This window comes from Oreochromis aureus, linkage group 7 (assembly GCF_013358895.1).
Source record: "Oreochromis aureus strain Israel breed Guangdong linkage group 7, ZZ_aureus, whole genome shotgun sequence".
Lineage (NCBI taxonomy): Eukaryota > Metazoa > Chordata > Actinopteri > Cichliformes > Cichlidae > Oreochromis > Oreochromis aureus.
The window spans coordinates 10,540,478-10,567,858 of NC_052948.1; the positions used below are offsets into that span (position 1 = coordinate 10,540,478).

The following is a 27,381-nucleotide window of genomic DNA, read 5'->3' on the forward strand; positions in this document are numbered from 1 at the left end:
CAATCATCATAACCCAGAAATCACAGTGCTCTACTCCAGAACTCATGTTATATGGATGTGAATGTGACAGTGTCTCTTATTTCTTTTATAGTGATTGATCTTGTGGAAGCACTAGACCTACCTCACCGAAAAAGTGCGAGCAGCGGCATGATCTACAAACTACGTAACCGAGCACCTCATCTGACACTTTCTGCTGAATATTCTCACTTCCTGTATTCCAACCTTCAGGGTAGCATGGGTGTTCATGTGGTGGGGCGCCAGGCGCCTCGATCCACTGCCACCATCTTTTCTCTTTCGTCTGCATCTTCGCCCATTCTCCAGATCATCTCCTCCACTGTCAATAACACCCTGCGTGTGGACTACCAGGTTGAAGGAAGAGCATACGACTTTGCCAGCATTCACCTTCTGGACACAAACCCTTTTGCAAGTGAAAAGTGGGGACATCTGGCTGTGAGCCTGGAGCCTGACAGACTGGCATTTTTTGTGGACTGTCAAGAAGCTGCAGTTTTTCCAATAGAAAATGAGAACAGGATCAACCTAGAACTGCCTCAAGATGTTCTCATCACTCTTGGCAGCACATTAGGAAAGAGAAGCAGTAAATTTAGTGTGAGTTTCCTGTGCTTACTGCATATCTGCTTCCACACAGATAGACATCATCTGAACTTCTTTATTTACAGTACTCTGTTAGTATTTTACACAACACTAGGTATTGTCCTATAAACCTTGTAATCACAGGAGACTGCCTTTTGCTGAAAATACTACCAGGAAAGAAAGTCAGCTTAGATTTACCGTGTGCATAATTACAAATAAAACATCAGATAGTATATCAAAGTATATGCAGTATATCCATAATGGATGCCATTATTCTACATAACAGAAACATATATATTTTATGTACTGATTGTATTTTTTCAAATGCAGGGATATTTGAAGGCAGCAGAAATTTCACTGAAAGCATATCCAAGGCGCCCATGGAGCTGCAATCTTACAGGTAAGAGCAGATTCCATCTCTCCGTCCATCACAGTTTTTGTAGGATGGCGGGGGTACATCCTGGAACGGTCACCTATCGATTGCAGACATAATGTATAGAAACAGACGGCCATTCACAATCACATTAACGCCAATCACCAATTACCCAGTAACCCTAAGAAATATGTGAATATATGAAGCCAGAGTACGTGAAACAGAGTACTCACACAGGCAGTGGTGCAGTGAGGCCTACCAAGGTTTTTAGCAGATGATTTGATGTTCCTGGTGACGGGGTCTATATACTGACTAACTTCCTATTATTGCGAAGTGGAAGCAGCAAAGAACCACAACAACTCAGCCACAGGGTTGCAGACCAGATAAAGTTAAAGAGCAAGGTCAGCAAGTGCTCAGGAGCATGATGTGTCAAATTCACCAACTCTCTGCAGAGTTTTAAACATCTTCTGAGCGCAAACACTGTGGACCTGGAACTTCATGGCAGATGTTTGCATGGCTGAGCACCTCCTGTAAGCTTAATGTGTAGGCGGCCCAGTACTTTTGACCATATAGTGTATGATGGCATACGTGGGGGCTGCCATTTGGTCAGAACTTATAATGTGTCAAAAATGTAGTATAATTCACTACTGAGGAGTTCCACCATTTGCCTGATTCTTATTTTAGATAATCTATTTTCTCCAGGTGCACATGACCCAGATTCCCAGACTGACTCCAGCAAACCTCACAATGATTTACCCAGTAAACTTCAAACAAACCAAAGATCACAGAACCAAACCAGCTATCATTCTCAGGAGATCCAGAGTGATCAGATGCAGGGAGCTGAGCCTCCTCGAGGTGATAATTCTGCTTCTGAGGAACAGAAAGATGAGAGACTGAGGAAGCTGGAGAGAAAGGTGACAGATCTGACTCGTGAGTTGGGCATCGTCAGAGAGCAGGTAAAGATCACACTTAGTGTATGAGTTTTCACGAAAAATTATAAGATGAATCATGATTCCAGGATACACTGAGATTTTTTTGTTTGTGTGTTTGTTTTCTAACAGAACAACAACCTACAAAATCGTGTATACTTCCTGGAGTCATGTCTGAAGAACCAATGCAGAGAAGGTGACTAAGCTTCTGTCTGTTTGTGAGATCTGTCATGGGTGTTTTATTTTATTTTATTTTTCAAATTCTAAATTTGTTGTATTCATGAAAGAGAGAAAATGTAAATATGTCTTTGTGTCTACTGTCAGCAACAATATTACACATGATTAGTAGCTCTTTACTGATGGCTGTCACAGCTTTTGTTTTTCCTGGGGGACACAAACAGATCAGGCAGGTATTTTTGACCCACACTGAAGTCACCTAGAGTAGCTTCACAAAATGTTTATGAAGAACACTGCTGTCCAACCTTTGTGTGGTGAAAATGTATTCAGGGCCTTTCAACAATGCTACTGACACAATTATACATGAAAAGATTGACATGAAATTTGTGTTTCCCAGAGATTCCTTAACCTCCTAGGACCTGGCGTACACATATGTGAACATCACATTTTGGGTTGTCTTGACCAAAATAATAAATTTTGCTCTACAAGGGCCTAAAATCCACTTACATTATACTGCAACTGCCCTGTCGAAATTTAAAGCAAATGTCCTCATATGTGGATCTCACTTTTCTCAGAAACAAAAATCAGGTAAAAAAAAAATCACGTAATTTTTTTTTTTTTACATTCATCAGGTCCCAATCAGCCCAAATAGCAAAGAGAAATGAAAAATGAAAGACTTTGGGTCTTAGGAGGTTAAGAGAATTCCTCCTTCCTCCTCTGTGTATGTCTGTTATTCTGTCTGTAAATATAACATCTTGAAAGGTTTTGAATGAACGCTGATAAAACTTTGTAGAGCTCTAGCGTGGGGTGATGTTAATGATCCATTAAAATTTGGCATAGATCCACCGAGGTCTTCAAGGTGAACTTTATTGGTCCAAAACTGACAAAAAGCCTAATAAATTAGAAACTATAATTCTTAAGTGTGGTGTGTATTGTCAATGTAGAGAAAGTACCATATAAAGATTTAAAATATGTCATATTTGACCTCTGACCTTTCCTTCAAGATCAATAGATTGATCCAAAGATCAAAGTGATGATAATGCTACATAGTCAATGTAGAGCGTAAAATAGGGCATATGGGGATTTTAAATATCGCATTACTTTCTACCGCTGATCTTTTCTTCAAGGTTAAATAAGGTCAAGCTTTCATAAAATGGCTTTTATCTTTTAAACTATGTTTAAAATTCTACAGCATTTGTTGGTATTAGCAACATTTGGGAAATGATCATTTGCATCCAAATATCATGTCTTACTTGACTTCACTATTTCCTTATGTTTCATTACGTGTCAGAACGGCTTGAGGTTGGTCACAATTGCAAATGAAGGCAAGCTTAGAAGCCACCTTCTGTCAGGTTTTGTAGCTTTCTTTTAGTTTCTCATAGTGTATGAAATATTCTCTGTCATTGTCCTCTGCTTTTGCTTTATTTACAGAATGCAAACCTTTAGTCTCATATATGGTAGTCAATGAATTTTATCGCCCTGTCCTGTTCAAGGTTATATATCTTATTGTAATTTATATTTTCTGTCTGTATCTACATAGTTTAAAAAAAGGGGGGGGATTTGCATCAAACTACTTCTTAGTTCAATTTTTAGACAGAATTTCTAGGCATAGCCAGGTGGCAGAAGGCTTCCACTTTGGTGGCCTCAGAATCGCATCTCTGCTATTTGCAGATGATGTGGTTCTGTTGGCTTCATCGGGTGATGTCCTCCAGCCCATGCTGGGGCAGTTCACAGTCAAGTGTGAAGCAGCAGGAATGAAAATCAGCACCTGAGGCCATGGTTCTCAGCCAGCAAAAAGTAGAATGCCCATCCCGGGCCGGGGACGAGTTGCTGCCCCTACTAATGATCTCTGTGAAGACTTCCTCTTCTGCCCTGGGAACAGCACTAATTTCCCCTCATTTGGTCCCTGTTGGAAATAGTGCATGTTGGGAGGATGCTGTATCAGCAAACAAAGGCACGGTTTCCGTTACATGTGTAAACATTTAGAATTAAGGCATCTCTTATGTGAGCAGAGGAAAATGACAAGCTCAGCTCATTATAAAACACAGCATATGTGTTTTCACCTCTATACTTCTCAATTTCATAGAATGCGTCACTTGTAGTGACAACATATAAATGATCTCTGGACTCTGCAGTACCACTTCATTGCGTTAGATTCATTCTCATTCTCTACTTTTTTTTTTTTTTCTTTTGAGGTTAAGTTGCCGGGGGAGGGGGGGCGGGGAGTGAGGCAAGTGATTACGTGTATACGGCTTGTGTGGCACCAAGCACTATCTTATAAACAAGGGCACAAACGATCCATATCGTCGCCCAAAGGGTATGAGAAAACCAGGACAAGACTGGGAAAAATGGATTTCAAATGGTTTCGTTCCATCACCAGAAAAAAACTATCCAAACAACAATATTTATCATGTCAGTCTTTTAACTGGATAATTTGTCAGTAATGTGTTGTTACACTGAAACTAAACAGTTCCTGCACGTTCTGCTTGGTGCATTTGAGGAAACTGTGTAAAACTACATGTACATATGAAACAAAGACATGGGGGTTTTCCGATGTTGGACTAGCCTCATTAAGGATTCCCTTAATTAAGTATTCTCTTGATTTTCCCATGAATGCAACACACATTCAGCTCACTGTCCCCTTTCTTACACCCCGCTGACCTACCTTTGGCACTTGCTTCATTGCTAGTACATACGTAGAGCGGACAGCTGCAAGGGCACCATGATTACACACACTCGAGGACTCACACTTTTAGCAAATGCATTCTTGGCTTGCTAAAGGAAATGCCTTTAGGCACTGCTTTACTAACCTCTTGTTTGTGCTGTGATTATTGCCTTCTCTTGCACACAAACACATTGTTTGAGTCATTACAGTGATTAAAGGCTGAAATACCCAAGGTCAGCAAAATTATATTCAACGAGGAATGTAAATGCTTTGATTAAAAAAATGTGACTTTTTTCTTCAGTGATTGCTGTACTATAAACATAATCTTTTAAATGGATGAAGACATAATAGAGGAAGTTATTAAGACCGTGATTTCATCTGTTTGGTAGGGAATCCCTCAGAAAAATAACATTCTGTCATGATTTCGTCGCTCTGTTTCTCCCACAGTAAATATCCTGCAGTGTTAATAGACTTGTGCGACTTAACGTCGGAAAGTATGAAGACAATTCTGCTTATGGTTACAGTCCATAAAATGTGTATGCGTGTGTAAAGGCAAGCGTGTGTATATTACATGAGAACCATGCTGTTCTGTTATTACTGGAAAGAGAGCAAAGCCAGATGTTCATCTGTGACTCAGTGAGAAAAGGTAAAGAAAACCTGTGGAGACAGACAGAGATGGCAGAGGGTGGCACCAGAAAAATGCCCTCATTTAGATTTTCTTACTTACAGTATACACTCCAGCATAAACACAACCAAAGAGAAGAGTCAAGCAACTGACAAGGTTTATTTACAACAAGATTTCAACTTGTAAACTTCAATAGGAAATGAAAGGTTTACTGCTTGTAAGAACACTGTATTTAGCTATGTTAAAAACACAGCACTAATGAGGCAGGCAGTGAGTTGCAGGTGCAGGAAAGCAAGCCATGGGCAGAATCAGAGGTGATCGATCCACCAAAGAGTAAAGAGAAAGAAGTTTGACAGAGAGACACAGAGAAAGAAAGCAGAATAAAACTACAAGCCTGCATCAAATCCTAACTTACAATTAAAGAAGCAGAAAAATTTTGTGATCTAAAGACTTTGTTTGATTTCCAGGGGTCCAGTCAGATTGTCCTTTTCACAATGGGTCCCACTGTAATGAAGATCGCTGTCAGACAAGAGCGTGTAATGTACGAGTTTGATATTCAGCCACAACAAAATAACAATAAAAAAAATTAATGAGCTTAAGGAAATCTGCTGGTCCTGTTTCCTGTTCATTGCTTATGTTATGTTTATTTTTCTTCATTTAAATAGGAGGATAACACGCAGTGCCCTCAACAGCCGTGCGCTCCTCAAAACTGCCCAGGAGAGAATGTACCCGACTGTCAGAGAAGAACATGTAATGTGAGTATTTAATAATTAACCACAACAGATGATTTTCAAACACATTTAATGAGCTCAAACAACTTTTCTTGCAGTTTTCTGTTGATTCTTTCTCTCATTTTTGTTTCTCTTCATTTAAATAGGAGGATAACACGCAGTGCCCTCAACAGCCGTGCGCTCCTCAAAACTGCCCAGGAGAGAATGTACCCGACTGTCAGAGAAGAACATGTAATGTGAGTATTTAATAATTAACCACAACAGATGATTTTCAAACACATTTAATGAGCTCAAGCAACTTTTCTCGCAGTTTTCTGTTGATTCGTTCTCTCATTTTTGTTTCTCTTCATTTAAATAGGAGGATAACAGGGAGTGCCCCCCTCAAGACTGCCCACAGGGGAATGTACCTGACTGTCAGACACGAACGTGTGATGTGAGTATTTGATGGTTTTCCATAAAAAATGACAATCAAAAATATTTAATACGTTTGAAGAAGTCTTCTGGTCCTATTCTCCATTCCTTTTTTCTCATTTTTTCATTTTAATAGGAGGATAACAGGCAGTGCCCTCAACAGCCATGCCCTCCTCAAAACTGCCCAGGAGAGAATGTACCTGACTGTCAGACAAGAACGTGTAATGTGAGTATTTAATAATTAACCACATGACAGTCAAAAACATTTAATGAATTTAAAGAACTTTTCTGGCACTGCTTTCAGTTCATTCTTTCAAAGAGCGATATAAAAGACCCCTGTGAGTATACGATCAAGGGAACAGTTCATCCTGCATAGGGTAGGGTCAGCAGGGCCCCGCCCTGAAGCCAGGCCCGGGGAGGGTGCCTGAGGGTGAGCGTCTGGTGGCTCCTTGTGTGTAGGGATGGGTATCGTTTAGGTTTTATCCGATACCGGTGGCAAACCGGTACTTTTGAAACGGTGCCGGTGCTTAAACGATGCTCAAACCGGTGCTTAAAGAATGGAGAACACAAACTTTGTCCAAAAACCTCTTATGTTTTTATTTTTAGCAGCCTCTTTTTTTCTGCAAAATGATAACCAAGTTAGCCTTTTCTGTTGATACAACATACCTCCTTTGGTTGGAACCGGTGCTCAAACAATGGAAAACACAAACTTTGTCCTAAAACCTCTCATGTTTAGCTGTTTTTTTGGTAAAAAGATAACAATGTTAGCCTTTTCTGCAGCTATAGGGCATATATGGTATCACTCTATCAAACAAGGAGACAGCCGCATGTAACTACGACGGTGTTTGCTAGTTCACCTTACGTGCATTAATTTAATAACGTGGTTAGCCTACTCAACGTAAATTACACATGAGCAACATTAAGCTACTCACGCAGAGAAGAACGGCTGCTGCTGCCATCATCATTTCTGCTACACTGGCAGGGCTAGGGGCCAGGACTCTACTCTTCGGGTTCTTGGGGGATGTTGCTAACTCCGGGTCCGATAACAGGCACCACACCCGCAGTAGATGTGCTCGGTGTGAGGTCTCGCAGCAAGCTATCAAATACGGTGCATTTCTCGGCTTTTAAAAAACGTTATGCGTCGCCAGGTGTTTCATCAGATTCGAGGTGTTACCTCCTTTGCACAGTATCAGCTTAAAGCACTTGTTGCAGGCTGCTGAGTTTGCATCTTTTGCTGTGAAGTACAGCAAGACTTTTGACCGCTTCGCCTTGGGCATTTTTAATCTGTAGCTCTGCTCTAAAAGAACGTACGTACCTGGGCCCGCCTACTATCCTTGGAAAGGTAAAATGATTGGCTAGAATCCAAAGTGTATGACATCTGTTACGGGTATCAAATATTGAGGGAGAGTACAAAACCAGAATAGTCCAGAAGGGTTGGGTCAAGACAATGATTTTATTTGAACACATGCGCGGGGAGATAATTACTGCACATCATCAGCATGGATCTCCACCCAAAATACACTTCAGATTGCTTTTATAATATCAGGGTATTATGACACCCCCTCATGCGTTTACAAGCACATAATTTGCATCTTAAGAACATTATTTGCCTCTTTTACAGACAGTGATCAATTTTAAGAGATACATGCAGACACAAGAGTTCCTCTTTCTGGCATCTTCTTCCAAATAAGGCGATGGTCTCAGGCCTCTGGGTCCCCATGGGCTGGTCCTCTCCTTCTGTCACCTGTTGTCAAGTAAACTCTAGTGCAACATGTTTGCTGAATGCATTCAGGCCTCTGCTCAGATCTGTTTCTAGGTTATATGTGGTATATATGTGTTTTGTAAGCATGTGTGCGATCTTTCTTCAGCTCCCAGCCTCTTATCCAATGGATCGTCCGGACCTCACGCCGAACGAAGCTTTTGACCTTTAATTACCTGGGGGAGCTTCAACTCTTTTATGAGCACAGAACTGCAATGTGTGTATAGAGATATAACAATATAAAAATGGTTATAACTGCACCTGTAATAAAGATTAATATGGTGTCAGTATGTTAAATGTCTCCATGCCGTCTTAAAGCTATATGTGATATTATTATTGCGATGCTAATGCTATGAATAATAATAATAATAATAATAATAACTTTATTTATAAAGCACCTTCAAGCAAAGTGCTGTACAACTGTTTGAAATTAAAAGGGTTTAAAAGTAATACATAGTACTACAGATAGGAGACACAGTACAAGTTAAGAACAGAGAAAAAAGAGAAATTAAGAACAAAATAAAAAGAAGAAAACATTTAAAACCTAAAAGCCATAGAGTTAAGACATGTAGGATAAGGTAAACAAGTGTGTCTTCAGCTTAGCTTTAAAAACCTCGACAGAGCATGCCTGCCTAATATCTTGAGGGAGGTTATTCCATAAAACCGGGGCACGAAAAGAAAAAGCACGCTCTCCAATTTTCTTTTTCCTGGCTTTAGGAACTTTTAAAAGACCAGAGTCCTGAGATCGGAGAGCACGAGATGGGATATACCGGTGTAAAAGGTCAGAGAGATACGAAGGTGCTAATCCATTTAAAGCCTTGTAAGTGAGCAACAGGACTTTAAAATCAGCTCGAACCGGACAAGGTAGCCAATGAAGAGAGTATAAAACAGGGCTAATATGTTCAAATTTTCCAGTTCTTGTTAAAATACGAGCAGCTGCGTTTTGCACCATCTGTAGACCTTTAAAACTTTTCTTTGGTAGCCCTGAGAAAAGAGCATTGCAGTAATCAATGCGTGAGGACACAAATGCATGAACAAGAATCTCTGCAGTATCGTTTGACAAAACTTGTCTAATTCTAGCTATGTTCCTCAAGTGATAAAAGGCGGTTTTTGTTATTTCTTTTATATGAGACTCAAAAGAGAGCACCGTGTCAAACCACACGCCCAAATTTTTTACTTTGTCTCTACAAGTTATGACCCTATCATCAATTCTCAGGGTAAAATTTTGGGACGAGTGCTGAAATTTAGGTGGTCCAATGACCATCAACTCTGTTTTATCAGTATTTAAGCACAGGAAATTATCCGATAACCAGCCCTTAATTGCTGATAGACAAGATTCCAAATTAGAGATTTCAGTACAGTTTCCAATTATTAGAGGAACATAGAGCTGCAGGTCGTCAGCATAACAATGAAAGGTTACTTTAAAAGAACGTAAGAGAGCACCAAGAGGCGACAGATACATAGAGAACAGCAGTGGTCCAAGCACAGAGCCCTGAGGGACCCCATGCCTCACCACACAGGTCTCAGAAAGAACATTATTAAAATTAACAGTCTGAGACCTCCCTGACAGGTAAGATCTCAGCCATGATAAAACATTCCCTGTAATTCCAATAAAATGTTCAAGCCTATCCAATAAAATGCCATGATCAACAGTGTCAAATGCGGCACTTAGGTCCAGTAGTAATAAAACTGAAGTGCGATCATTGTCTGCATGTACCAGCAGGTCATTCACCACTTTTAGTAAAGCTGTCTCTGTGGAGTGATTTGGTCTAAAAGCAGACTGAAATGGTTCAAACAAATTGTTTGTTGACAAATGCTCAGTGAGCTGCTTAAAACCACTTTTTCAAAGACTTTAGACAAGAAAGACAGATGTGAGATGGGTCTATAGTTTGCAACCATGTCAACATCTAGTCCAGGCTTTTTCAAGATTGGTACTACCACAGCTGATTTATAACATTCAGGAAGACTCCAGTCATCAATGAAATATTTAGAAGAAACAGAATGTAGGGTCCTAATGCTGACCACAGTTCTTTTATAGCCCAGGCTGGTAAAGGATCCAATGAACAGGTTGTACTACGAGCTGCTTTTACAACCTTGGTTAATTCAGACAGAGAAATGACCTTAAAATCAGAGAACAGTTTATCAGCAGCAACAGGCAAGACATCTGAGTAGTCTGACAAACTACCTGAGGAAGGAATAATCTGATTCCTAAGTGTGTCCGCCCTATCACTGAAAAAACACAAGAAAATCATGAGCCATCAAGTTAGAACAGCAGAGAGTTGACTTGCTCTCTGTAAGTTGTGATACTGTGTTAAATAATAGTTTTGAATTATGTTTATGACTCATGATAAGATTTGAGAAGTAATTTGCTTTTGCTGTCGACATCGCTGATTGGAAAGAAGTCAGGGAGTCCTTCCAAGCCCGAAGAAATACTTCTAATCTGGAAGATCTCCAGTGACGCTCTGCCTTTCTACAATTTCTCCTTAGATTCAAGAGCTCCTCGTTTAGCCAAGGCATAGGGTTCTTTTTTTGACATTTTAGCTTCTTCACGGGAGCAACAGAATCCAGTAGCTCAAGAAGTGTATTATTTAAGTTCACAGTCAAAGAGTCCACACATAACCCCTGGGTAAAATGGGGTCCAACACCTCAGGTAGATGTAGTTTAACTCCAAGCAATGCCTCAGGGCTAATAAAACGAGATGATCTGAGGGCAGTTTTCCCCTCTCAAAAGCTGGAGATTTAGGGATTAGAATATCAAATAAAATTGCTGAGTGGTCTAAAATAGGTAGAAGACAGTTTTCAGTCATCGATATATTCAGTCCATAACCTAAGACAAGATCTAGGTGTGGCCCATACGTGTTGGCCCAGACATCAGTTGTGTAAAATTCAAGGAGTCAATTATATTTAAGAAATCTTTGACCAGGGTTTATCCTCACAGCACAAATGGATATTAAAGTCCCCCACTATAAGAATCCTTTCATAGTGAACAATAAAACATGTCAAGAAGTCTGAGAATTCCGAGATAAACAAATCATTATATTTAGGTGGACGATAGATGACTATAATTAGAACCACAGGACAGTTTAAGATCAGGAGTTGGGACTCAAATGAGGTAAAAACACCAGGACTTTGTATCTGTTTGCATTTAAAACAGCTTTTGATGATAGAGGCTACCCCGCCTCCCCTCCCAGACAGCCTGGGGGAGCTGAAAAAGCTGGCATCAGTGGGGCACAGATCCAACAAGGGTGCCACTTCCCCAACGCGCAGCCATGTCTCGGTTAGGAGCATGATATCCAATTTATACGTATCGAAAAAGTCTCAAAGAACATGAGTTTTATTATGGTAGCAGTAAAACAATTTCTTTAATTCCACACATCTCAAGAAAAAAAAAGCACTGAAATAAAGCACCGAAATGTGCGCTGCTTTTTGGTCTGGTTACTACCATTTATGTGTACAGATACCGGTACGCATCCCTACTTGTGTGGTCTCAGAATCTAATCCCTGCTTTTCGCAGATGATGTTGTTCTGTTGCCTTCATCGGGCGATGGCCTCCAGCTCGCACCGGAACGGTTCGCAGCGTGTGTTAAGTCAAGTGTGAAGCAATGAAAATGAGAATCAGCACCTCCAAATCTGAGGCTATGGTCCTCAGCTGGAAAAGGGTGAAGTGCCCACTCTGGTCAGGGACGAGTTCCTGCCCCAAGTGGAGGAGTTTAAGTATCTTGAAGTCTAGTTCACGAGTGACGAGAGAAGGGAGCGGGAGATCTACAGACGGGTTGGTGTTGTAGCTACAGTGATGGGGATGCTGTACCGGTCCTTTCTTGGTGAAGAGAGAGCTGAGTGTAAACGTGAAGCTCTCCATTTACCGGTTGATCGAGATTCCTACCCTAACCTATGGTCACGAGCTGTGGGTAGTGACTGAAGGAACGAGATTACGGACACAAGCGGCGGAAATGAGCTTCCTCTGAAGGGTGGCTGGCCTCTCCCTTAGAGATAGGGTGAGGGGCGACCCACCCCAGATAAGCGGAAAAAGATGGATGGATGGATCTTTCTCTCATTTGACTTTCTTTTCATTTAAATAGGAGGATAACAGGCAGTGCCCCCAACAGCCATGCCCTCCTCAAAACTGCCCAGGAGAGAATGTACCCGACTGTCAGACACGAACGTGTGATGTGAGTATTATATAATTTTCCATAATAAACAACAATCAAAAATATTTAATAAGCTTGAAGAAGTCTTCTGGTCCTATTTTCCATTCCTTTTTTCTCATTTTTTTGTTTCTCTTCCTTTTAATAATAGGATAACAGGCAGTGCCCTCAACAGCCATGCCCTAATCAAGACTGCAGAGAGGAGAATGTACCTGGCTGTCAGACACGAACGTGTGATGTGAGTATTGCATATTTTTCCATAATAAACAACAATCAAAAATATTTAATGAGCTTGGAGAAGTCTGCTGGTCCTATTTTCCATTCCTTTTTTCTCATTTTTTGTTTCTCTTCCTTTTAATAGGAGGACAACAGGCAGTGCCCTCAACAGCCATGCCCTCCTCAAAACTGCGCACAGGAAAATGTACCTGGCTGTCAGACACAAACGTGCAATGTAAGTATTTGATGTTTACTTCATAATAAATGACAATCAAAAATATTAAATAAGCTTGAAGAAGTCTTTTGGTCCTTTTTTCCATTCCTTTTTTTTTCTCATTTTGTGTTTCTCTTCATTTGAATAGGAGGATAACAGGGAGTGCCCCCCTCAAGACTGCCCACAGGGGAATGTACCTGGAGGCTGTGCCCAGCAAATCACAGGTAAGTACAGAGAAGATAAAGTATACTAAACAATACATTTGAGAGGAACTAAACTTGCCTATTTGGCAAGGTACACATGAATTCATTTTATGCACACTGGTAACTCTGTCTGGCATTCATTATATCATTTCTTTTTCTTTCTTTTGGCTGCTCCCTTTAGGAGTCACCACAGCAGAGCATCTCCCTCCATCTCACCCTATCCCTTGCATCCTCTTCTGTCATACCAACCGTCTGCATGTTCCCCTTCACCACATCCATGCTTTTTATTGTATCACCCATGGTGCATAACTTGTAAGCCTACACTGGCATATATTCTGATCATTTTTATAGTTATCCAAAATAATTCTGCGTTCCACTTTTTTACTTTAACAAATAGCATGTGCTGTTCTAATCACATATACTCAAATTTCCAGTTGTGAATGTCACAAAAATTGACAGGACTCAACAAATATGAAAACAAATGGACCTTCTTGTTGGTTTAGGGTTGTTAGGAACTAGCTCTGCACTGAGAATCTTTCTTGCAGAAAGGTTTTGGGTGGATAAAAACCTGTTTAGATGTACAGATTAATATTTTCATACCTAGAAGCACAGGACTAGTACAATAATGTGATGTGTGTTTACAGGTTGCACCCATTCTGGTGTAAATTATAACAATGGAGACTCTTGGAGGTCGGCGGAGAGTCCTTGTGATATCTGCCAGTGTTTGGTGGGTTTGACAGCAACTACATGCTCAGGTTTTCATCTGGTCACTCACCTTCAGCTCCAATAATGCTGTTCACTCTTCATCACAGGACGGTTATGTTCGCTGTGAGAGGGAGCAGTGTTACACTCCCTGTAGAAACCCTACTGCTCCTCCTCCAAATACCTGCTGTCCAGTCTGTGAAGGTGGGCTTAATTGACTTGTGTAATAAGATTTTTTTATGTGTTAGACTGTAGAAACACAATGTGTCTATTTGTGTGTCTTGTAGGCTGTGATGTGAATGGACATGAAGTCCCTAATGGAGCTGTGATCCCTTTTGGAGACCCCTGTGAAGAGTGTAGATGTGAGGTGTGTCTCTAAGTTACCATTACATTTGATTTTCGTGTGTGTAAATGAGTTGAGGATCATTTTTTTGTTCTTTCTCTCAAAGAATGGAAATATGGTGTGTTCACGCGTTCGCTGTTCTGCTCCGTCTTGTCACAATCCAGTGTATCATGCTGGGGAGTGTTGTCCACGGTAACAAGCCTGCCTACCACCATCATCCATATCATATTTAAGCCTGTACAGTTTCACTTTTTTTGTTGTTTTTAAATATATTTAATCAATGTTTACGCGAACCTGTAGATGCGAGCAGTGTGAATATGAGTCCGAAGTGTATGTGAATGGAGAGAGGTTCACACCTAGGACAGACTCCTGCCTCCAATGCTACTGCTCTGTGAGTTTAGACTGACAAAGTTTGAATAAAAATGTATCAAAACTTACAGAGTAGCCATGATATTTGTGACAACTAGGGTGTCTTTAAAAGAATAAATGATACATATTCATTTTCTTTGCTAGGCAGGTGAAGTGTCATGTGAACACAAGGCTGCATCATGTCCTACACCACAGTGTACTCACCCAGTTAGGCACAGAGGAGAGTGTTGTGCCACATGCAATGGTCGGTGTCAAAAATATGCATCTAGTTTCCTCTACATTTCAACTTTTACAGAAACAACCAATCAGCTATTTGTGTTTGTTCCTCCAGAGTGTGAGTATGAACAGAGGGTGTATGCTGATGGGGAAATGTTCAGCCCTCCTGGGGGGGGACCCTGCCTGCAGTGCAGGTGTAAGGCAAGTTTATGCAGTATACACCCAAAAAAAAGTGTGTGTCTAGTGCAAAAATTGTTTTTTCCCTCAAGAGGAGGCATGATTCTTGTTTCATGCATTTTTCTTTTCTAGATCATAACACTTTTTATGCCCATTAATATCTTTGACATTTCTTTTGTTGCTTCTCTGGTTTAGAGTGGAAATGTAATTTGCAATGAAGAAAAGTGCCCTCCTCTCCGCTGCTCCAATCCGATTAGGCAACCACATCTTTGTTGTCCAGTCTGCAAAAGTAACTTCTGACTCATACACATTTACAGTGCAGGTGCAACATACAAGTGAGTGTCCTGTATGAAAACCTTCTTTTCTCATTGCAGCATGTGAACTGGATGGAGTAGAATATGATGAGGGGTCCAACTGGCAGCCTGAGGGTCCCTGTTCCAGCTGCACCTGTGCAAATGGAGAGGCCTTATGCACACGCACACAGTGTGCTGTCAACAACTGTCTGCATCCCACCAGGATTACTGGTAAGACTGTGACCCTAACTCTTATAAATGCTATATTTATTACACATTAATTGAAATATGCCTTTTTTTTGTTTTGTTTTAATTTTGATAATTAGGCCGTGTGGCTGGTGAAAATCAGGCATCTATATATCAAATTATGATCATTCAAGCCAGCCTACTCGGCAAAGGCTTACTCTCTTTGAGGAGTGTGGACATTTTCAAGTCAGCAGGCTTCCCCATGAGTGTGGTTGTGTCTGCTGAACTTTATGTAATGAATGTGTAAAATATTACCTTTATGTTTCTTACTTAAATTATGGAAAAAATGAACTTTTCACAAATTCTACATTTTTTGAGATACTTTAACAAACTGAATACTCTGTCTCTTGTTTTTTTTAGGCTCCTGTTGTTCAGTCTGTGACAGCTGCACTTATAACCAACGTGTCTATAGCAATGGTCAGAGTTTCATGACCCCTGACCGACCTTGCCACACCTGCACTTGTCTGGTAAGAGTGCATTCATAAACACACTCCCTATCACTTTTTATCTTTGCACCTGCTAACGTCTTCTCCTTTCATCTTCTGCTCAGCATGGCACTGTTCAGTGTGAGAGACAATCTTGTCCTCAGCTTAACTGCAGGGACTCCTACACCCCACCTGGAGAGTGCTGCCCCAGATGTCGAGGTACCTAAAACTCAGACTGTGATTCTTATTATAGGTAAACGTGATCTATTCTGAGTGAGGTGACTGTAATGTGTGTGTTTGTTCTTGTCAGACTGCTCCTATGAAAACCGTGTGTTTTTGAATGGAGAGGTTTTTCCCAACCCTGTGAGTGTGTGTGAGGAGTGCACATGTGTGAGTGGAAGGATTGACTGCCATCAAGCGCAATGTTCTGAGCCTCGCTGCAATGCACCGATGCCTGGGCAATGCTGCCAGAACAACTGCAATGGTGAGAAAGTTTACATTTGCTATAAGGAAAATAAATAACTCGGAGAAATTAGGATCTCATATTTACAACATTGCTTGTTTTACTGCTGCAGGCTGCAGCTATGCAGGGAAAGAATATTCCAATGGACAACAATTTCCCCATCCTACTGACTCATGCAGGACATGCAGCTGCACTGTAAGAATAATGAGTACAACACCTAATTCAATAACATGTTGCCTTCTTAAAGCAGATTTTCATTTCTGTTTGTGTTTGTCATAGAATGGAAATGTCCAGTGTCTGATGAAGAGGTGTTCACCACTGACCTGCTCTAACCCTTATCTGATACAAGGAGAGTGCTGTCCCCAGTGTCCTGGTAAGGATATGCACGAACAGAGTACTTCTGGGGCGCTTGTTTGAAAAGTTATTTTAAAGCATTAGCTAAATGAATTTCCAGTGCAACAGTAAAATTGCATGAGAGAATCACCAGCCAAATATGCCACAAAATAGCTTTTTCCGCTGTTATACAAGCCATTTTTGCTCTTGCAGAATTCTCCTAATCTTTTTTGATGACTTAAAATATCTAAAAGGGTTAGGGTAGTACAAAGCACAGCTACCCCCATAAAATAAAAATAATTCACAAATCTACTTTGAACCAAGAAAAAAAGCACTCTTTGTCACTCCACAATTCAAAAGTTTACACTTTAAGTAATCTAGTAATAGTTTTTTTTGAGCGAAGACAAAGGTAGAGGATTGGGGGAAGGCATATACAGAAGCAGCAAAAGAGGAGGAAAGGTAGGAGTTTGGAGATGAGAGTAGGGACTCTAAAAGTAGGGCTTATGGTTGGTAAAGGAAGAAAGGTGGCTGATGTGATGGAGAAAAAGGACGCTAGATAGGAAGATTCTGTGCACAAAAGGCAAGGAGCATTGGAGGTGGATTTAAACTGTTCTACCATGGTGACAACAAGGAACCAAATAGAGGAGGGATAATCTCAAAGGAAGAGTATGTGAATAGTGTCAATCTCTGTAGACAGAGATTGAACAGACTTACGCGGACACGTAGATATTGATAACCGAGGCAGTGAGGTGCTGGATAGGTATGCGATAAGCAGAGAAATGTGGAAGGAAAGATGGCAGCTGGCTTTGCAAAAAGGATGAAAATTTTTGTGAAAGCATACTTCAAGAAGGGAGAAGAACAGGGCAGGATAGGGTAAGATAGGAAAGAGCGGAGGCAGGTGCACACAGGCGGACTACATCTTGTGCAGAAGGTGCAATCTGAAAGAGGTTGGAGACTGCAAGTGGAGAATGTAGCTAAGCAGCTTCATTAGGTAGTCTGTAGGACGAATTTGGGAATCAAGAACAGAAAGCAAGTGAAGGCAGAGGCGAGGATTAAATGATGGGAGTTGAAGAAGAGTGCAGAGTTCAGGAAGGAGTTGAGGCAGGCTCTGGGTCGTTGGAAAGAATTAGCAGATGACCGGGAAATTAAAACTTAGGTGGTGAGGGAAACTGCCAAGAGTGGAGATGCTATGATTTTTGTTGGGAGTAACCAGGATGGACAGGATTAGAAATATTAGGAACAGCTTAGGCTGAGTAGGTTAGAGGCAATGCTAGGGAGGCAAACTTGAAATGGGCTGGACATGTGCAGAGGAAAGAGAGTGGATATACGGAGTAAATGGTTTTGAATATGGAGGTGCCAGACAGGAGGAAAAGAGGAATACCACAGAGGAGTGTCATGGATGTAGTGAAGGAGGACATGGAGAAAGTTGGTGTGAGTAAAGAGGATGCTAGAGATTGGGTAAGATGAGGCAGACGATCTGTTGTGGCGATGGAAGAAGAGTAATTACAGCTGTTTCTGAGTCTAGGACTACACTGCAAATAGGAACTGTTCAAATACTGTGTTTATATGCTTTACATACATATGTAATGAGAGAATAGTATAATATAATTTAAATATAAATACAAAAATTATTTGGTGATGGCAAAATATAAGTTATACCAACGACTCTGAAGCTGACTCCTGAAAGCTTTTATGATGAATAATTTCACTGGTTTTTTTTCTTCAGCTCCTCCATCAGACTGTGTGTATGAACAAAGCTCCTACAATCACTTGGAGCATTTCAGCGACCCCAATAACGACTGTCGATCATGTGCCTGCACCAACGGGACAGTCCGCTGTAAGCGAAAGCGCTGCCCGTTCGCTCACTGTTCTCACCCCATCAAACAAGACTGCTGTCGGAGCTGCGAAGGTACAAGTTGTCATGTCCTTAATTAAAGATCAGAACACTACTGATATTTGATGCAGTTGTTCATTGCGTCTTTATTATCAATTATCTTTCTCTCTCTCTTTTTCTCAGGCTGCTTATATGAAGATCAACAGCGAGTTAATGGCGAGATGTGGGATAACCCATCAGAGCCATGTGTTGAGTGTGCTTGTCGTGACGGCTCTGTCCAGTGTCAGAGGAAACGCTGTCCTGCCTCCAACTGTAAACACCCAGTCCAGAGAGATTGCTGCATGTCCTGTGATGGTGAGAACCTGAGCCAATGCACCAATCACTGGCCTCAGTTAAAGTCATTTAAAAATGATCTTTTTTTGCGTGTAACAAACTGTAAATTTCTTCTTGCAGGCTGCATGTATAATGGTAGAGAATATCTTGACGGCAATGAGTTTCGTGATGGCAGCGACCCCTGTGTTGTCTGTCACTGTTACGGAGGGAATGTCGCATGCTCCAGGATACCCTGTGATGAAAAGTGCAGTCACCCTTACAAACCACCAAGACAATGCTGTGGAGAATGTGACCGTATGCACGCTTAATAAACTAACTGTGCCCACACTGTGATATTTTTCCCCTATTTTTACAATTTGACCAACTAAATCCATCTTTATTTGACAGGCTGTTCCTATAACGGTGCAGTCCTCCTCAATGGACAGTCCATTCCTGACCCAGGAAACCCTTGCTATGAATGTATTTGCCAGGTAGTATCAGCACACCCACACAGACATTCCTATTAGCTTTAGACACCATGTCATGCTTATTTCTCTTACAGAGAGGCTCGGTGCAATGTAGGAGGAAGCAGTGTCCTGAAGCCCTTTGTCCTAATCCAGTCACTGATGCTTGTGGTTGCCCCGTCTGTGGAGGTATCAGCGATCAACACATCACAGCGCATGTTAAGTAGAATAAGTAGGTAACTGACGCTTTATTGTGTATGCAGGTTGTCGTTTTGAAGGTCTGACTTATGCTGATGGACAGATTCTCCCTGAACAAGAGAGAGCGTGCAAGGACTGCAGATGTTCAGTGAGCGAGAGCGACACACTATTTAAACCGCTTATTAAGTTCACCATCATGGCATCATGTTTTATTTTTGTTTGGGTTTTTGTTGTTTTTTTAGAGAGGTGAGGTAGTGTGTGAGCAAAGAAAATGCCCTGCTGTGTCATGCCCACATCCAACTCTCAACAGCTGCGCATGTGAAGTGTGTGATGGATGTAATTTCTACGGACGCGACTGTTTGAGTGGGGAGCAATTTGCACACCCTACAGACAGCTGTCAGCGCTGCTCCTGTCAGGTACTGCCATGCATTATTTTCAGCTGTATCAACTGTGATATGCAGTATACAAAAATCAGAAATCAGAAACTTTAGAGATTACAGGTTTATATTAAGAACCAGACCAGCAAATATCTGTCATTTCAGATCATGTATGCTCTGAAAGTTTATAGCCTACTTTTTCATAGAAGATGGCAGATGTTATGTTCCTTCTGATTTCTGAAAAAATACTTCCAGTAAAAAAATTTGGTGACTTAGAAGAAGCAAGCTATAAATGTTTTGTAGCCACCTGTAAACTATCTAAACAGTATATGTTACTTAAGAAAGATATATTTAGCTATTTCTTTAATAGCACCATCCTAACCCCATCAGCACATTACAATTTGGTGAATTTTTATTTTATTTAGAAAAAGGAAACTCCCTACTGCGCTGTCATTTTTTTTACCCCCTGCTGTACCAAATGATCAAAGTTATTATAGTTAACTAAAACTAATGCAGAAACTAAAACCATATGTGAAAAAACATTTCAGTTAAATAAAATAAAATCAAAATATAGAGGAAATATCCTTAGGTTTAATATTTGTTTGTTTGGTAAAAAAAAAAACGTATTATTACAGTTCCCCTCATGAGACTTTGATGGATATTTTTTTGTTATATATATTATTATTATATCTAAAAGACTTTGGTTTAAGTGCTTTCAAAAGGTTTTGTCTTTTTATTGTAAAGCCTCTGCTGATTTTACTAAGTCTTGCCTCTAACATATGTATCTATCCACAATTCAAAAAGACTAAATCTAAAACTGAAACTAATAAAAATATAACTAAAACTAAATATTTTCAAACAGTATAACTAAACCAAAAAAAAAAAAACCCAATTAAAAACAAAAAGTCAAAATGAAATAAAATTAAAAACTCATTTAAAACTGTAATAACTCTGCAGATTAGAACTGACTTTTTAATGGGCATTAATTTGCACTTGCTTTTTTGTGTGTTTGTATGTGTATTGTGTAGAATGGTGGTGTGGTATGTGAGCAGGAATCTTGTCCAAGCATTACCTGTAGCAATCCAGTGACACGTCCTGGGGAATGCTGCCCCGTCTGTGACTGCTGTCTCTATGAGGATGCTGTTTATTCTAACGGTGAAAGCTTCAGGCCCCCATCAAACCAATGCCAGAGCTGCACCTGTGTCGCGGGCACTGTTGAATGTGTGTCCGACGGCTGCCAACAACCACCCTGTGCTCAACAAGTTTCCATGTCAGAACCGTGCTCAGGTACATCCTGAAATTATAAACACACAGCTGACAATTCATTATAAAGAAAGCTAGGATCCCGTATGTATTCACTTTTTAAATATAACAAGGGCTTCACAGAAAATTAACCTGCATTACTATGTAATTTTTACCATTTTCACACTGTTAAACAGAAATGTCACAGAAGTACAAAGAGTATAAATCCATTTTGAATCCAAGCACCTGATCAAAAAAAATTACACATCTCAACAACTTGGAACATGTTATTTTCACCTTTTATGGACTAATTTGGAAATCTGCTTCCTTTGGATGAAGACTATTAAGACACTCACTAACTTGAAACGTTGAATCTCTGACCATTATCATCTTTTTGTTCCTGGTTGCATTCCCTGTCAGTCGTCTACCCCTGACCCCTCGACCCTATCACCACTTTATTTTGTCATAAGAAGTCTTTGTTTAGTCCTTGATCTTGTCACCCAGTTGTTGTCTTCCAGACCCTTCACCTTATATGTTTTGTCACTGTTTAACACTTGCATGTAAACCATACCCAGCCCATCCTCATGTTCACCAGTATAAATGTTGTGTTTTGTCAGTGGGTCAGGGTTGGATTACCTTCCCAGACCCACTCTCTGGATTGGTACCAGAATACTCAATAAACATACCACCACAGCAAACTTTCAACAGTTTGGTCCCATGATCCATTTGCTAATACGTTTAGTTGGAGACTTTTTGCTAAGTGGTCAGTGATCCCTTTGAAAACACAGTTATTGTTCCTGTGTGCTGTTTAAGGTCTGTGGAACTGCATGGCCTTAGGATTTGATTAAATTGCTTAAGGTTTTAACATTTAATTGGCAGAGGACTGAAGAAGAGAAAAATATTTTTAAAAATACGTCTGAGAGTTTTAAAAGTTTGAAAAGAAAAAAGAAACTGAGAAAAATGAAGTGACATATGGGTTCATAGTGGGAGTAGAAGTACATCAGGGATGTGCTTTGAGCCACTTCTCATTTGCAATGGTGATAGACAGTCTGACAGATGAAGACAGACTGGAGTGTCTGTGGACTTTATATTTGTAGACAATATTGTGATTTGTGTGGTTTGGAGTCAGTGACACTATTAAAAAAAAAGAAAAAAAAGACAAGAGGCGGAGTTCGAGGTGGCAGAGTTAAGATGCTAAGATTTTTATTAGGAGTGACCAGAATTGACAGGATACGAAATGAATATTAGAGGGTCAGCTGAGGTTGAGCATTTTGGAAAGGTTAGAGAGGCAAGGCTGAGATGATTTGGACATGTGCAGAGGAGGGAGGGTGGGTATATTTGGCAAAGGATGTTTAGGATGGAGCTGCCAGGCTGCCAGGAAAAGAAGAAGGCCACAGAGAAGATTCATGTAGTGAACGAGGACATGCCGAGGGTTGGTGTGGCAGAAAAAGATGCTAGGGATAGGGTGAAATAGAGGCTGATGAGCCACTGTGGTGACCCATAATGACAGCAGGTGAAAGAAGAAGTAGTTAGAGATTATTGGAAGAAGACAACAATTTGTGTTTTTCTTTGTTGTGACGTCATTGCATGTTTTCTTTTATTTGTCAGAACTTGTCTGTGTCTTTTGTGAAATGTCGTTTGATGTTTTCTTTTCCCCTCTTCAAAGTTCTACAAGAACAACCAAAGAACATATTAATGTGATTCTGCTGGGATGAAAGGAGCCTTTAGGAGAAGTTAGTGGGGCCAAAGCCACACTCATTCTCAGCAAAATTAGTGTGTAAAATAAATGGTTAACAAACTGGCAACATGGACAAAATCAAGAACCTGTAACAATTAATAAAATAGTAAGCAAGTGTAATTTTGGCAGCTAGCTTCTTTCAACCTCTCCTGCAAATCTATTGATTTTTGCATGTAAGGTTGAAAGGGAAAAAAATCCCCAGATGGGTTTTCTGTGGGCTAGCCCACTGTGGGCTGTTCATTAAAAAATGTGGGGCCCAAACATCAATCAGTGAGATCAACAGGAGGTCTCTTCGGCACATGGGCTCTACTTACTTATCACCATTGGTACTACAATATAAAACAATACAGACAGTGAAAAATGTGATGCAAGACTCAAAGCCTACATGTGGCTGAAGAACAAGCTGAAAATACAGATACTTAACAGAGGAAGTTCCAGGTGCACTGTATGACCTTCTACTGGTCAATGAAGAAAGAGGCCATGACCACCATCCAGCACATATCACCACCTTGCACCATTCCCTGGCAGCTGCAGTGTGTGTTTTCGTCCCAACGATGGCTTTGTCTGCAGTATAATTTCACAAACCTGGATGATTTCAATTACAGCCAACATCAGGTGAAGGCTCAGCTGATACCCTTCTGCGCATTCTATTGGCCATATCTCATATGGGATGTCCTACTTAAGCTGCTTCAGCCTGCAACAGCTACTGTTACCCCACAAGCTCCTTTACACACCCACATTTTCCGTTTTGTGCTTTTAATGCTGTTTCGGACTTAATTCAATGCTTATTGTCACCGATAACCTGCTCTGTTCTGTCAGGACTCCTGATCGACCTCTCCCTGCCTTTATCCTTTTCATGTGGAATGACGGGGAGGCTCGAAAACCTAATGTCCAATTTTAAATTACTGTAGTTGAGAGAGAAGTAATATAAGTAATTCTGACAGAACTAATAATATATCCAACACTACAACTTTACACAGTTTTTTCTTCCACACTCAATCTTCTACCTTTTTGTCAGTTTTTAACATTTATGTTTTAACCATAGCCCACTCACAATCGCTTGTTCATCAATCTTAATGCCATATTTTGTTCAGGGTCGGCTTACCTTCCCAGGCTTACACTTTGGGTTGGTAATCCCGCCCTGTACTGTAATACTGAATATACACAACATTAAAACAAACTCTGGGGAAATAAGTCTGACTGACTTCTCCAACGTTTTGTTTCTCTGCTACTCTTGGTCATGTGACTCAGTGTGTATGCTGAATGGACAGGAGTTCAGTGATGGGCAGACGTGGACCCTGAGTTCAAACCATTGCTCCACCTGCGTCTGTAAGGTCTGACTTTGTAAATCTTGTTTGCAGATATAGATTTTATTCTTCTCCATATTTCCTGCCTTTCTTGTATTGAAATGCTGATCTGTGATATTCTCACAGGCAGGTGAGGTGCGTTGTGCAGTTCCTGAGTGTCCTAAGCTTGCTTGTGTGCATCAGGTGACCGATCCAGGAGCCTGCTGTCCTCATTGTAGAGGTAAATAAACTAATGGAAGCTCTAATCACCGGAGGAATAGTTTGTCAGTGACTCACTTTTCCTTCTCAGGTTGTGTTTATGGAGGAGCGGAGCATACAGAGGGCAGCAGCTGGTTTGCAGACTCGACTCCATGTATGACATGTATGTGCGTGGATGGTGTGACCACCTGCTCTGAAGTACACTGTCTGTCTCCATGTGTTAACTTCATCAGTGTGCCTGGGGAGTGCTGCCCAATGTGTGCTGGTAAGCATATTCACCTTACTTTCACCTTTAATCTAAAATATATGTGTTCATACTCTTTTATTGTCACAATCTGTTGTTATTTTTTGAGCAGACTGTGTATTTGAGGGCAAAGTATATGGACCAGGGGACAGTTTCCATCCGGCCAATGACCCCTGTCAGATCTGCACATGTGAGGTATGAAACAAATAAAAATGATCTCTGTATGTGGTCATGAAATTTTGGTTTAGGTTATTTTTTTATTATAACTTATTTTCTATACTAAATCTGTGTTTAAAACGGGGCATTCACAGTCTTAGAGTTCCATTACTCAGGTTTTAGGCAAAAAAAAATGATAGTGAGATTCTAGATATGCCATTACTGTACTGACACAAATGACAAGATATTATCTCATGTGTGAAAAACATGGTATGAAAATATCATGTGACAACCTTAGAATAAACGTTTTTAAAGTTCTCACATCTGATCCTTGTTTTGTGGAATGCTTTTTCAATACTGTTTCTGAGTTTTCCTGTCTCTGTGTGTCTCTGAGCTTAGTTATCTTCTCGGTTTCCTGTTTCACTTTGTCAGTTAGCATCTCTTTGGTGTGTTGTCTTGGGTTTACTTCATGTTTGCTGATTACCTTGATTATGTTTAGCTGTTTCTCATTCCCTTCCTGTCCCCACTTAGCCAGTTATCTTCTCCTCACTCTCTGTTGTGCCGTCTCTTGTACTTCCAGTTGTGTTTTCCTGTTTTTTCTGCTAAGTGCCTTTAGTTTTTGTTACTTTGCCTCCCACACCCTATTTGTGTCACACAATGTGATATGGCAGCACAAGTTCCAGTGATCAGTGCAGTATTTAAAGTCAAAGTGATGAACGATGTTTCCGAAGTCAGTTAAGCTTCAGTTCTACTTACTGTAGCAAAATTGCGTGAAGCAGTAAAAACAGAAAGACAGAAATAACGTAAAAGTAATGCAAGGATTTCCCTTTGAAGGATATTTGATTTCAGTGAGATTTCATGGTTAAATAAATGTAGATAGATGGATAAACAGAGTGATAGAAGCTGTAATAGTAAAATCTGAAGCAGTTTCTTGACACTTTGTGTGTTTCTCAGGTGATGCCAGATGGAGAACAGCACCTGAAGTGTTACCGAAAGCAGTGTCCCAGTCTGGTTGACTGTCCTAAGAGCAACATCTTGTTCTCTGGACCGGACTCTTGCTGTCCTGTCTGTGCACGTCAGTAGCAAACAAATTGATAAATAAATTATATGTGTATTATCTCTGCAGTATTGCTGAGCTCTCTAACATCTGTGTCTATGTTTAGAGCCTCTCAGTAACTGTACCACTGCGCTGATTGGTAATGAGGTGTTGGCAACAGATGACCCCTGTTTTACCTGCCAGTGTAAGGTAAAACAACAACACTTTATGGAATAAAATATACTTACAATTAAGATATTTCAGCAACTACAGACTTTCATTATTGAGTGATGCTGTCTTTATCTCCTGTACAGGACCTGACATGGACTTGCTTACACAAAGCCTGCCCACTACTCACCTGCCCTCTAAATGAGCAGTTCACCCCTCCAGACTCATGCTGCCCAGTGTGTAAAGGTATGATGTGATAGAACAGCAGGTATCTTAACATTTGATTCTTGGTATTAATACATCTCTGTATATGTTGGCTCTCCTCTGTTCCTCGCAGATTGTGTAATTGAGGATCAGAACAGGCGTGTGCTAAATGGCACCAGCTGGAAAGACAGCAAAGATGACTGTGTCACATGCACCTGTTTTGTAAGTCAACAGAAATCTAGACACTCATCATGAAGAACTTAAAGTAATGACATAGCATTGATATGTGGCATTCATATATATATATATATATATATATTAAAAAATAATGTGGTAAAGAAACACAGGTGGAAGGGTTTAGTTTTTGAGGAATGACTTAAAAGACACAAAAAGAAGAGTCCAGTGCTCTGAAGCTGCACATACTGAGGGGTTGATTTTGATTGTTAAGCTAAGGAAAACACTTAAATTTCACCTAACTGAAGGCATAATATTAATATGATTTTCCATTCACACATACATACATTTTCTTATCTAACTTATCCCTTATCCAATTTAGGGTCTTGGGAGTGTTGGAGCCTATCCCAGTTGACATAGGGCGAGAGGCAGAGTATTCTGGAAAGATCTCCAGTCACAGGGCTTAAAATCACCACCTAACCTAACCCCATGCATGTCTTTGGGCTGTGGGAGAAAACTAGAGAACGCAGAGAGAACCCACACAGAGAATATGCTAACTCCACACAGAAAGGCCACAGCCTAGGTGGAGGGCACACCAGCACATTGCCACTAATGTTATATTTAAAAAATAGCGTTTCTAAAATAAACCTTTTTTTATTTACTGAGATTATTTTCTTAAGAAGTCTGTTTGTGGTTGCATCCTCAGTTGGGCTACATTGAGTGTAGCATTGAAGAGTGTTTACCTGCCATTTGTCTGGAAGGACAAAAGCAAGTGAAACTTCCTGGGAAATGCTGCTATGAATGCCAAGGTATCACAAAATAAAAACAGCTGCTGGCTTTTCACCTCTGGGTATTCGACACTGGAATGATGTGACAGATGGATGGAGTGTATTCTTTACAAAGATTAAACTGGTGTGTGTATGTGTTGTAGACTCGGAGGTGTCATGTTTGTACCAGGGGACAGTGTATCACTCTAACGAACACTGGGAGGTGGATGAATGCACCAGCTGTATGTGTTTGTCTGGAGACGTACACTGTCGCAGTGAACGCTGCCCTCCCCTCACCTGTGCAAATGTGAGTGTTTATTAAAAAAACACGCACACACACAAACACATTTTCATGGC

At 40.5% G+C, this 27,381-nt stretch overlaps 2 protein-coding genes across 7 annotated transcripts in view; both read left to right on the forward strand.

The window, feature by feature from the left end:
• Positions 1 to 27,381, forward strand: part of LOC116309974 (myosin heavy chain, non-muscle-like) — a 156,450-nt gene that overhangs the window by 69,684 nt on the left and 59,385 nt on the right. The gene's annotated exons all lie outside the window — the stretch shown is intronic.
• The window catches only part of LOC116313513 (kielin cysteine rich BMP regulator), a 32,588-nt gene that overhangs the window by 1,705 nt on the left and 3,502 nt on the right, over positions 1 to 27,381 (forward strand). For 2 of the 6 annotated variants that reach the window (XM_039615734.1, XM_039615732.1), the window contains exons 3-47: positions 92 to 606; positions 922 to 991; positions 1,667 to 1,920; positions 2,026 to 2,089; positions 5,828 to 5,901; positions 6,026 to 6,115; positions 6,238 to 6,327; positions 6,450 to 6,524; positions 6,639 to 6,728; positions 12,340 to 12,429; positions 12,557 to 12,643; positions 12,767 to 12,856; positions 12,984 to 13,059; positions 13,683 to 13,765; positions 13,851 to 13,944; positions 14,028 to 14,107; positions 14,190 to 14,275; positions 14,384 to 14,474; positions 14,597 to 14,696; positions 14,784 to 14,869; positions 15,041 to 15,134; positions 15,220 to 15,369; positions 15,745 to 15,851; positions 15,935 to 16,028; positions 16,120 to 16,293; positions 16,385 to 16,467; positions 16,552 to 16,645; positions 18,332 to 18,514; positions 18,623 to 18,793; positions 18,893 to 19,066; positions 19,160 to 19,242; positions 19,314 to 19,404; positions 19,479 to 19,561; positions 19,656 to 19,829; positions 20,819 to 21,077; positions 24,022 to 24,104; positions 24,204 to 24,297; positions 24,367 to 24,540; positions 24,632 to 24,714; positions 25,630 to 25,750; positions 25,839 to 25,921; positions 26,026 to 26,125; positions 26,217 to 26,305; positions 26,964 to 27,066; positions 27,189 to 27,331. In XM_039615734.1, the coding sequence (XP_039471668.1) occupies positions 92 to 606; positions 922 to 991; positions 1,667 to 1,920; positions 2,026 to 2,089; positions 5,828 to 5,901; positions 6,026 to 6,115; positions 6,238 to 6,327; positions 6,450 to 6,524; positions 6,639 to 6,728; positions 12,340 to 12,429; positions 12,557 to 12,643; positions 12,767 to 12,856; positions 12,984 to 13,059; positions 13,683 to 13,765; positions 13,851 to 13,944; positions 14,028 to 14,107; positions 14,190 to 14,275; positions 14,384 to 14,474; positions 14,597 to 14,696; positions 14,784 to 14,869; positions 15,041 to 15,134; positions 15,220 to 15,369; positions 15,745 to 15,851; positions 15,935 to 16,028; positions 16,120 to 16,293; positions 16,385 to 16,467; positions 16,552 to 16,645; positions 18,332 to 18,514; positions 18,623 to 18,793; positions 18,893 to 19,066; positions 19,160 to 19,242; positions 19,314 to 19,404; positions 19,479 to 19,561; positions 19,656 to 19,829; positions 20,819 to 21,077; positions 24,022 to 24,104; positions 24,204 to 24,297; positions 24,367 to 24,540; positions 24,632 to 24,714; positions 25,630 to 25,750; positions 25,839 to 25,921; positions 26,026 to 26,125; positions 26,217 to 26,305; positions 26,964 to 27,066; positions 27,189 to 27,331 (5,372 nt within the window). The remainder of the gene's footprint in view (positions 1 to 91; positions 607 to 921; positions 992 to 1,666; positions 1,921 to 2,025; positions 2,090 to 5,827; positions 5,902 to 6,025; positions 6,116 to 6,237; positions 6,328 to 6,449; positions 6,525 to 6,638; positions 6,729 to 12,339; positions 12,430 to 12,556; positions 12,644 to 12,766; positions 12,857 to 12,983; positions 13,060 to 13,682; positions 13,766 to 13,850; positions 13,945 to 14,027; positions 14,108 to 14,189; positions 14,276 to 14,383; positions 14,475 to 14,596; positions 14,697 to 14,783; positions 14,870 to 15,040; positions 15,135 to 15,219; positions 15,370 to 15,744; positions 15,852 to 15,934; positions 16,029 to 16,119; positions 16,294 to 16,384; positions 16,468 to 16,551; positions 16,646 to 18,331; positions 18,515 to 18,622; positions 18,794 to 18,892; positions 19,067 to 19,159; positions 19,243 to 19,313; positions 19,405 to 19,478; positions 19,562 to 19,655; positions 19,830 to 20,818; positions 21,078 to 24,021; positions 24,105 to 24,203; positions 24,298 to 24,366; positions 24,541 to 24,631; positions 24,715 to 25,629; positions 25,751 to 25,838; positions 25,922 to 26,025; positions 26,126 to 26,216; positions 26,306 to 26,963; positions 27,067 to 27,188; positions 27,332 to 27,381) is intronic. The other 4 variants (XM_039615733.1, XM_039615735.1, XM_039615737.1 and 1 more) reach the window with 4 other exon arrangements.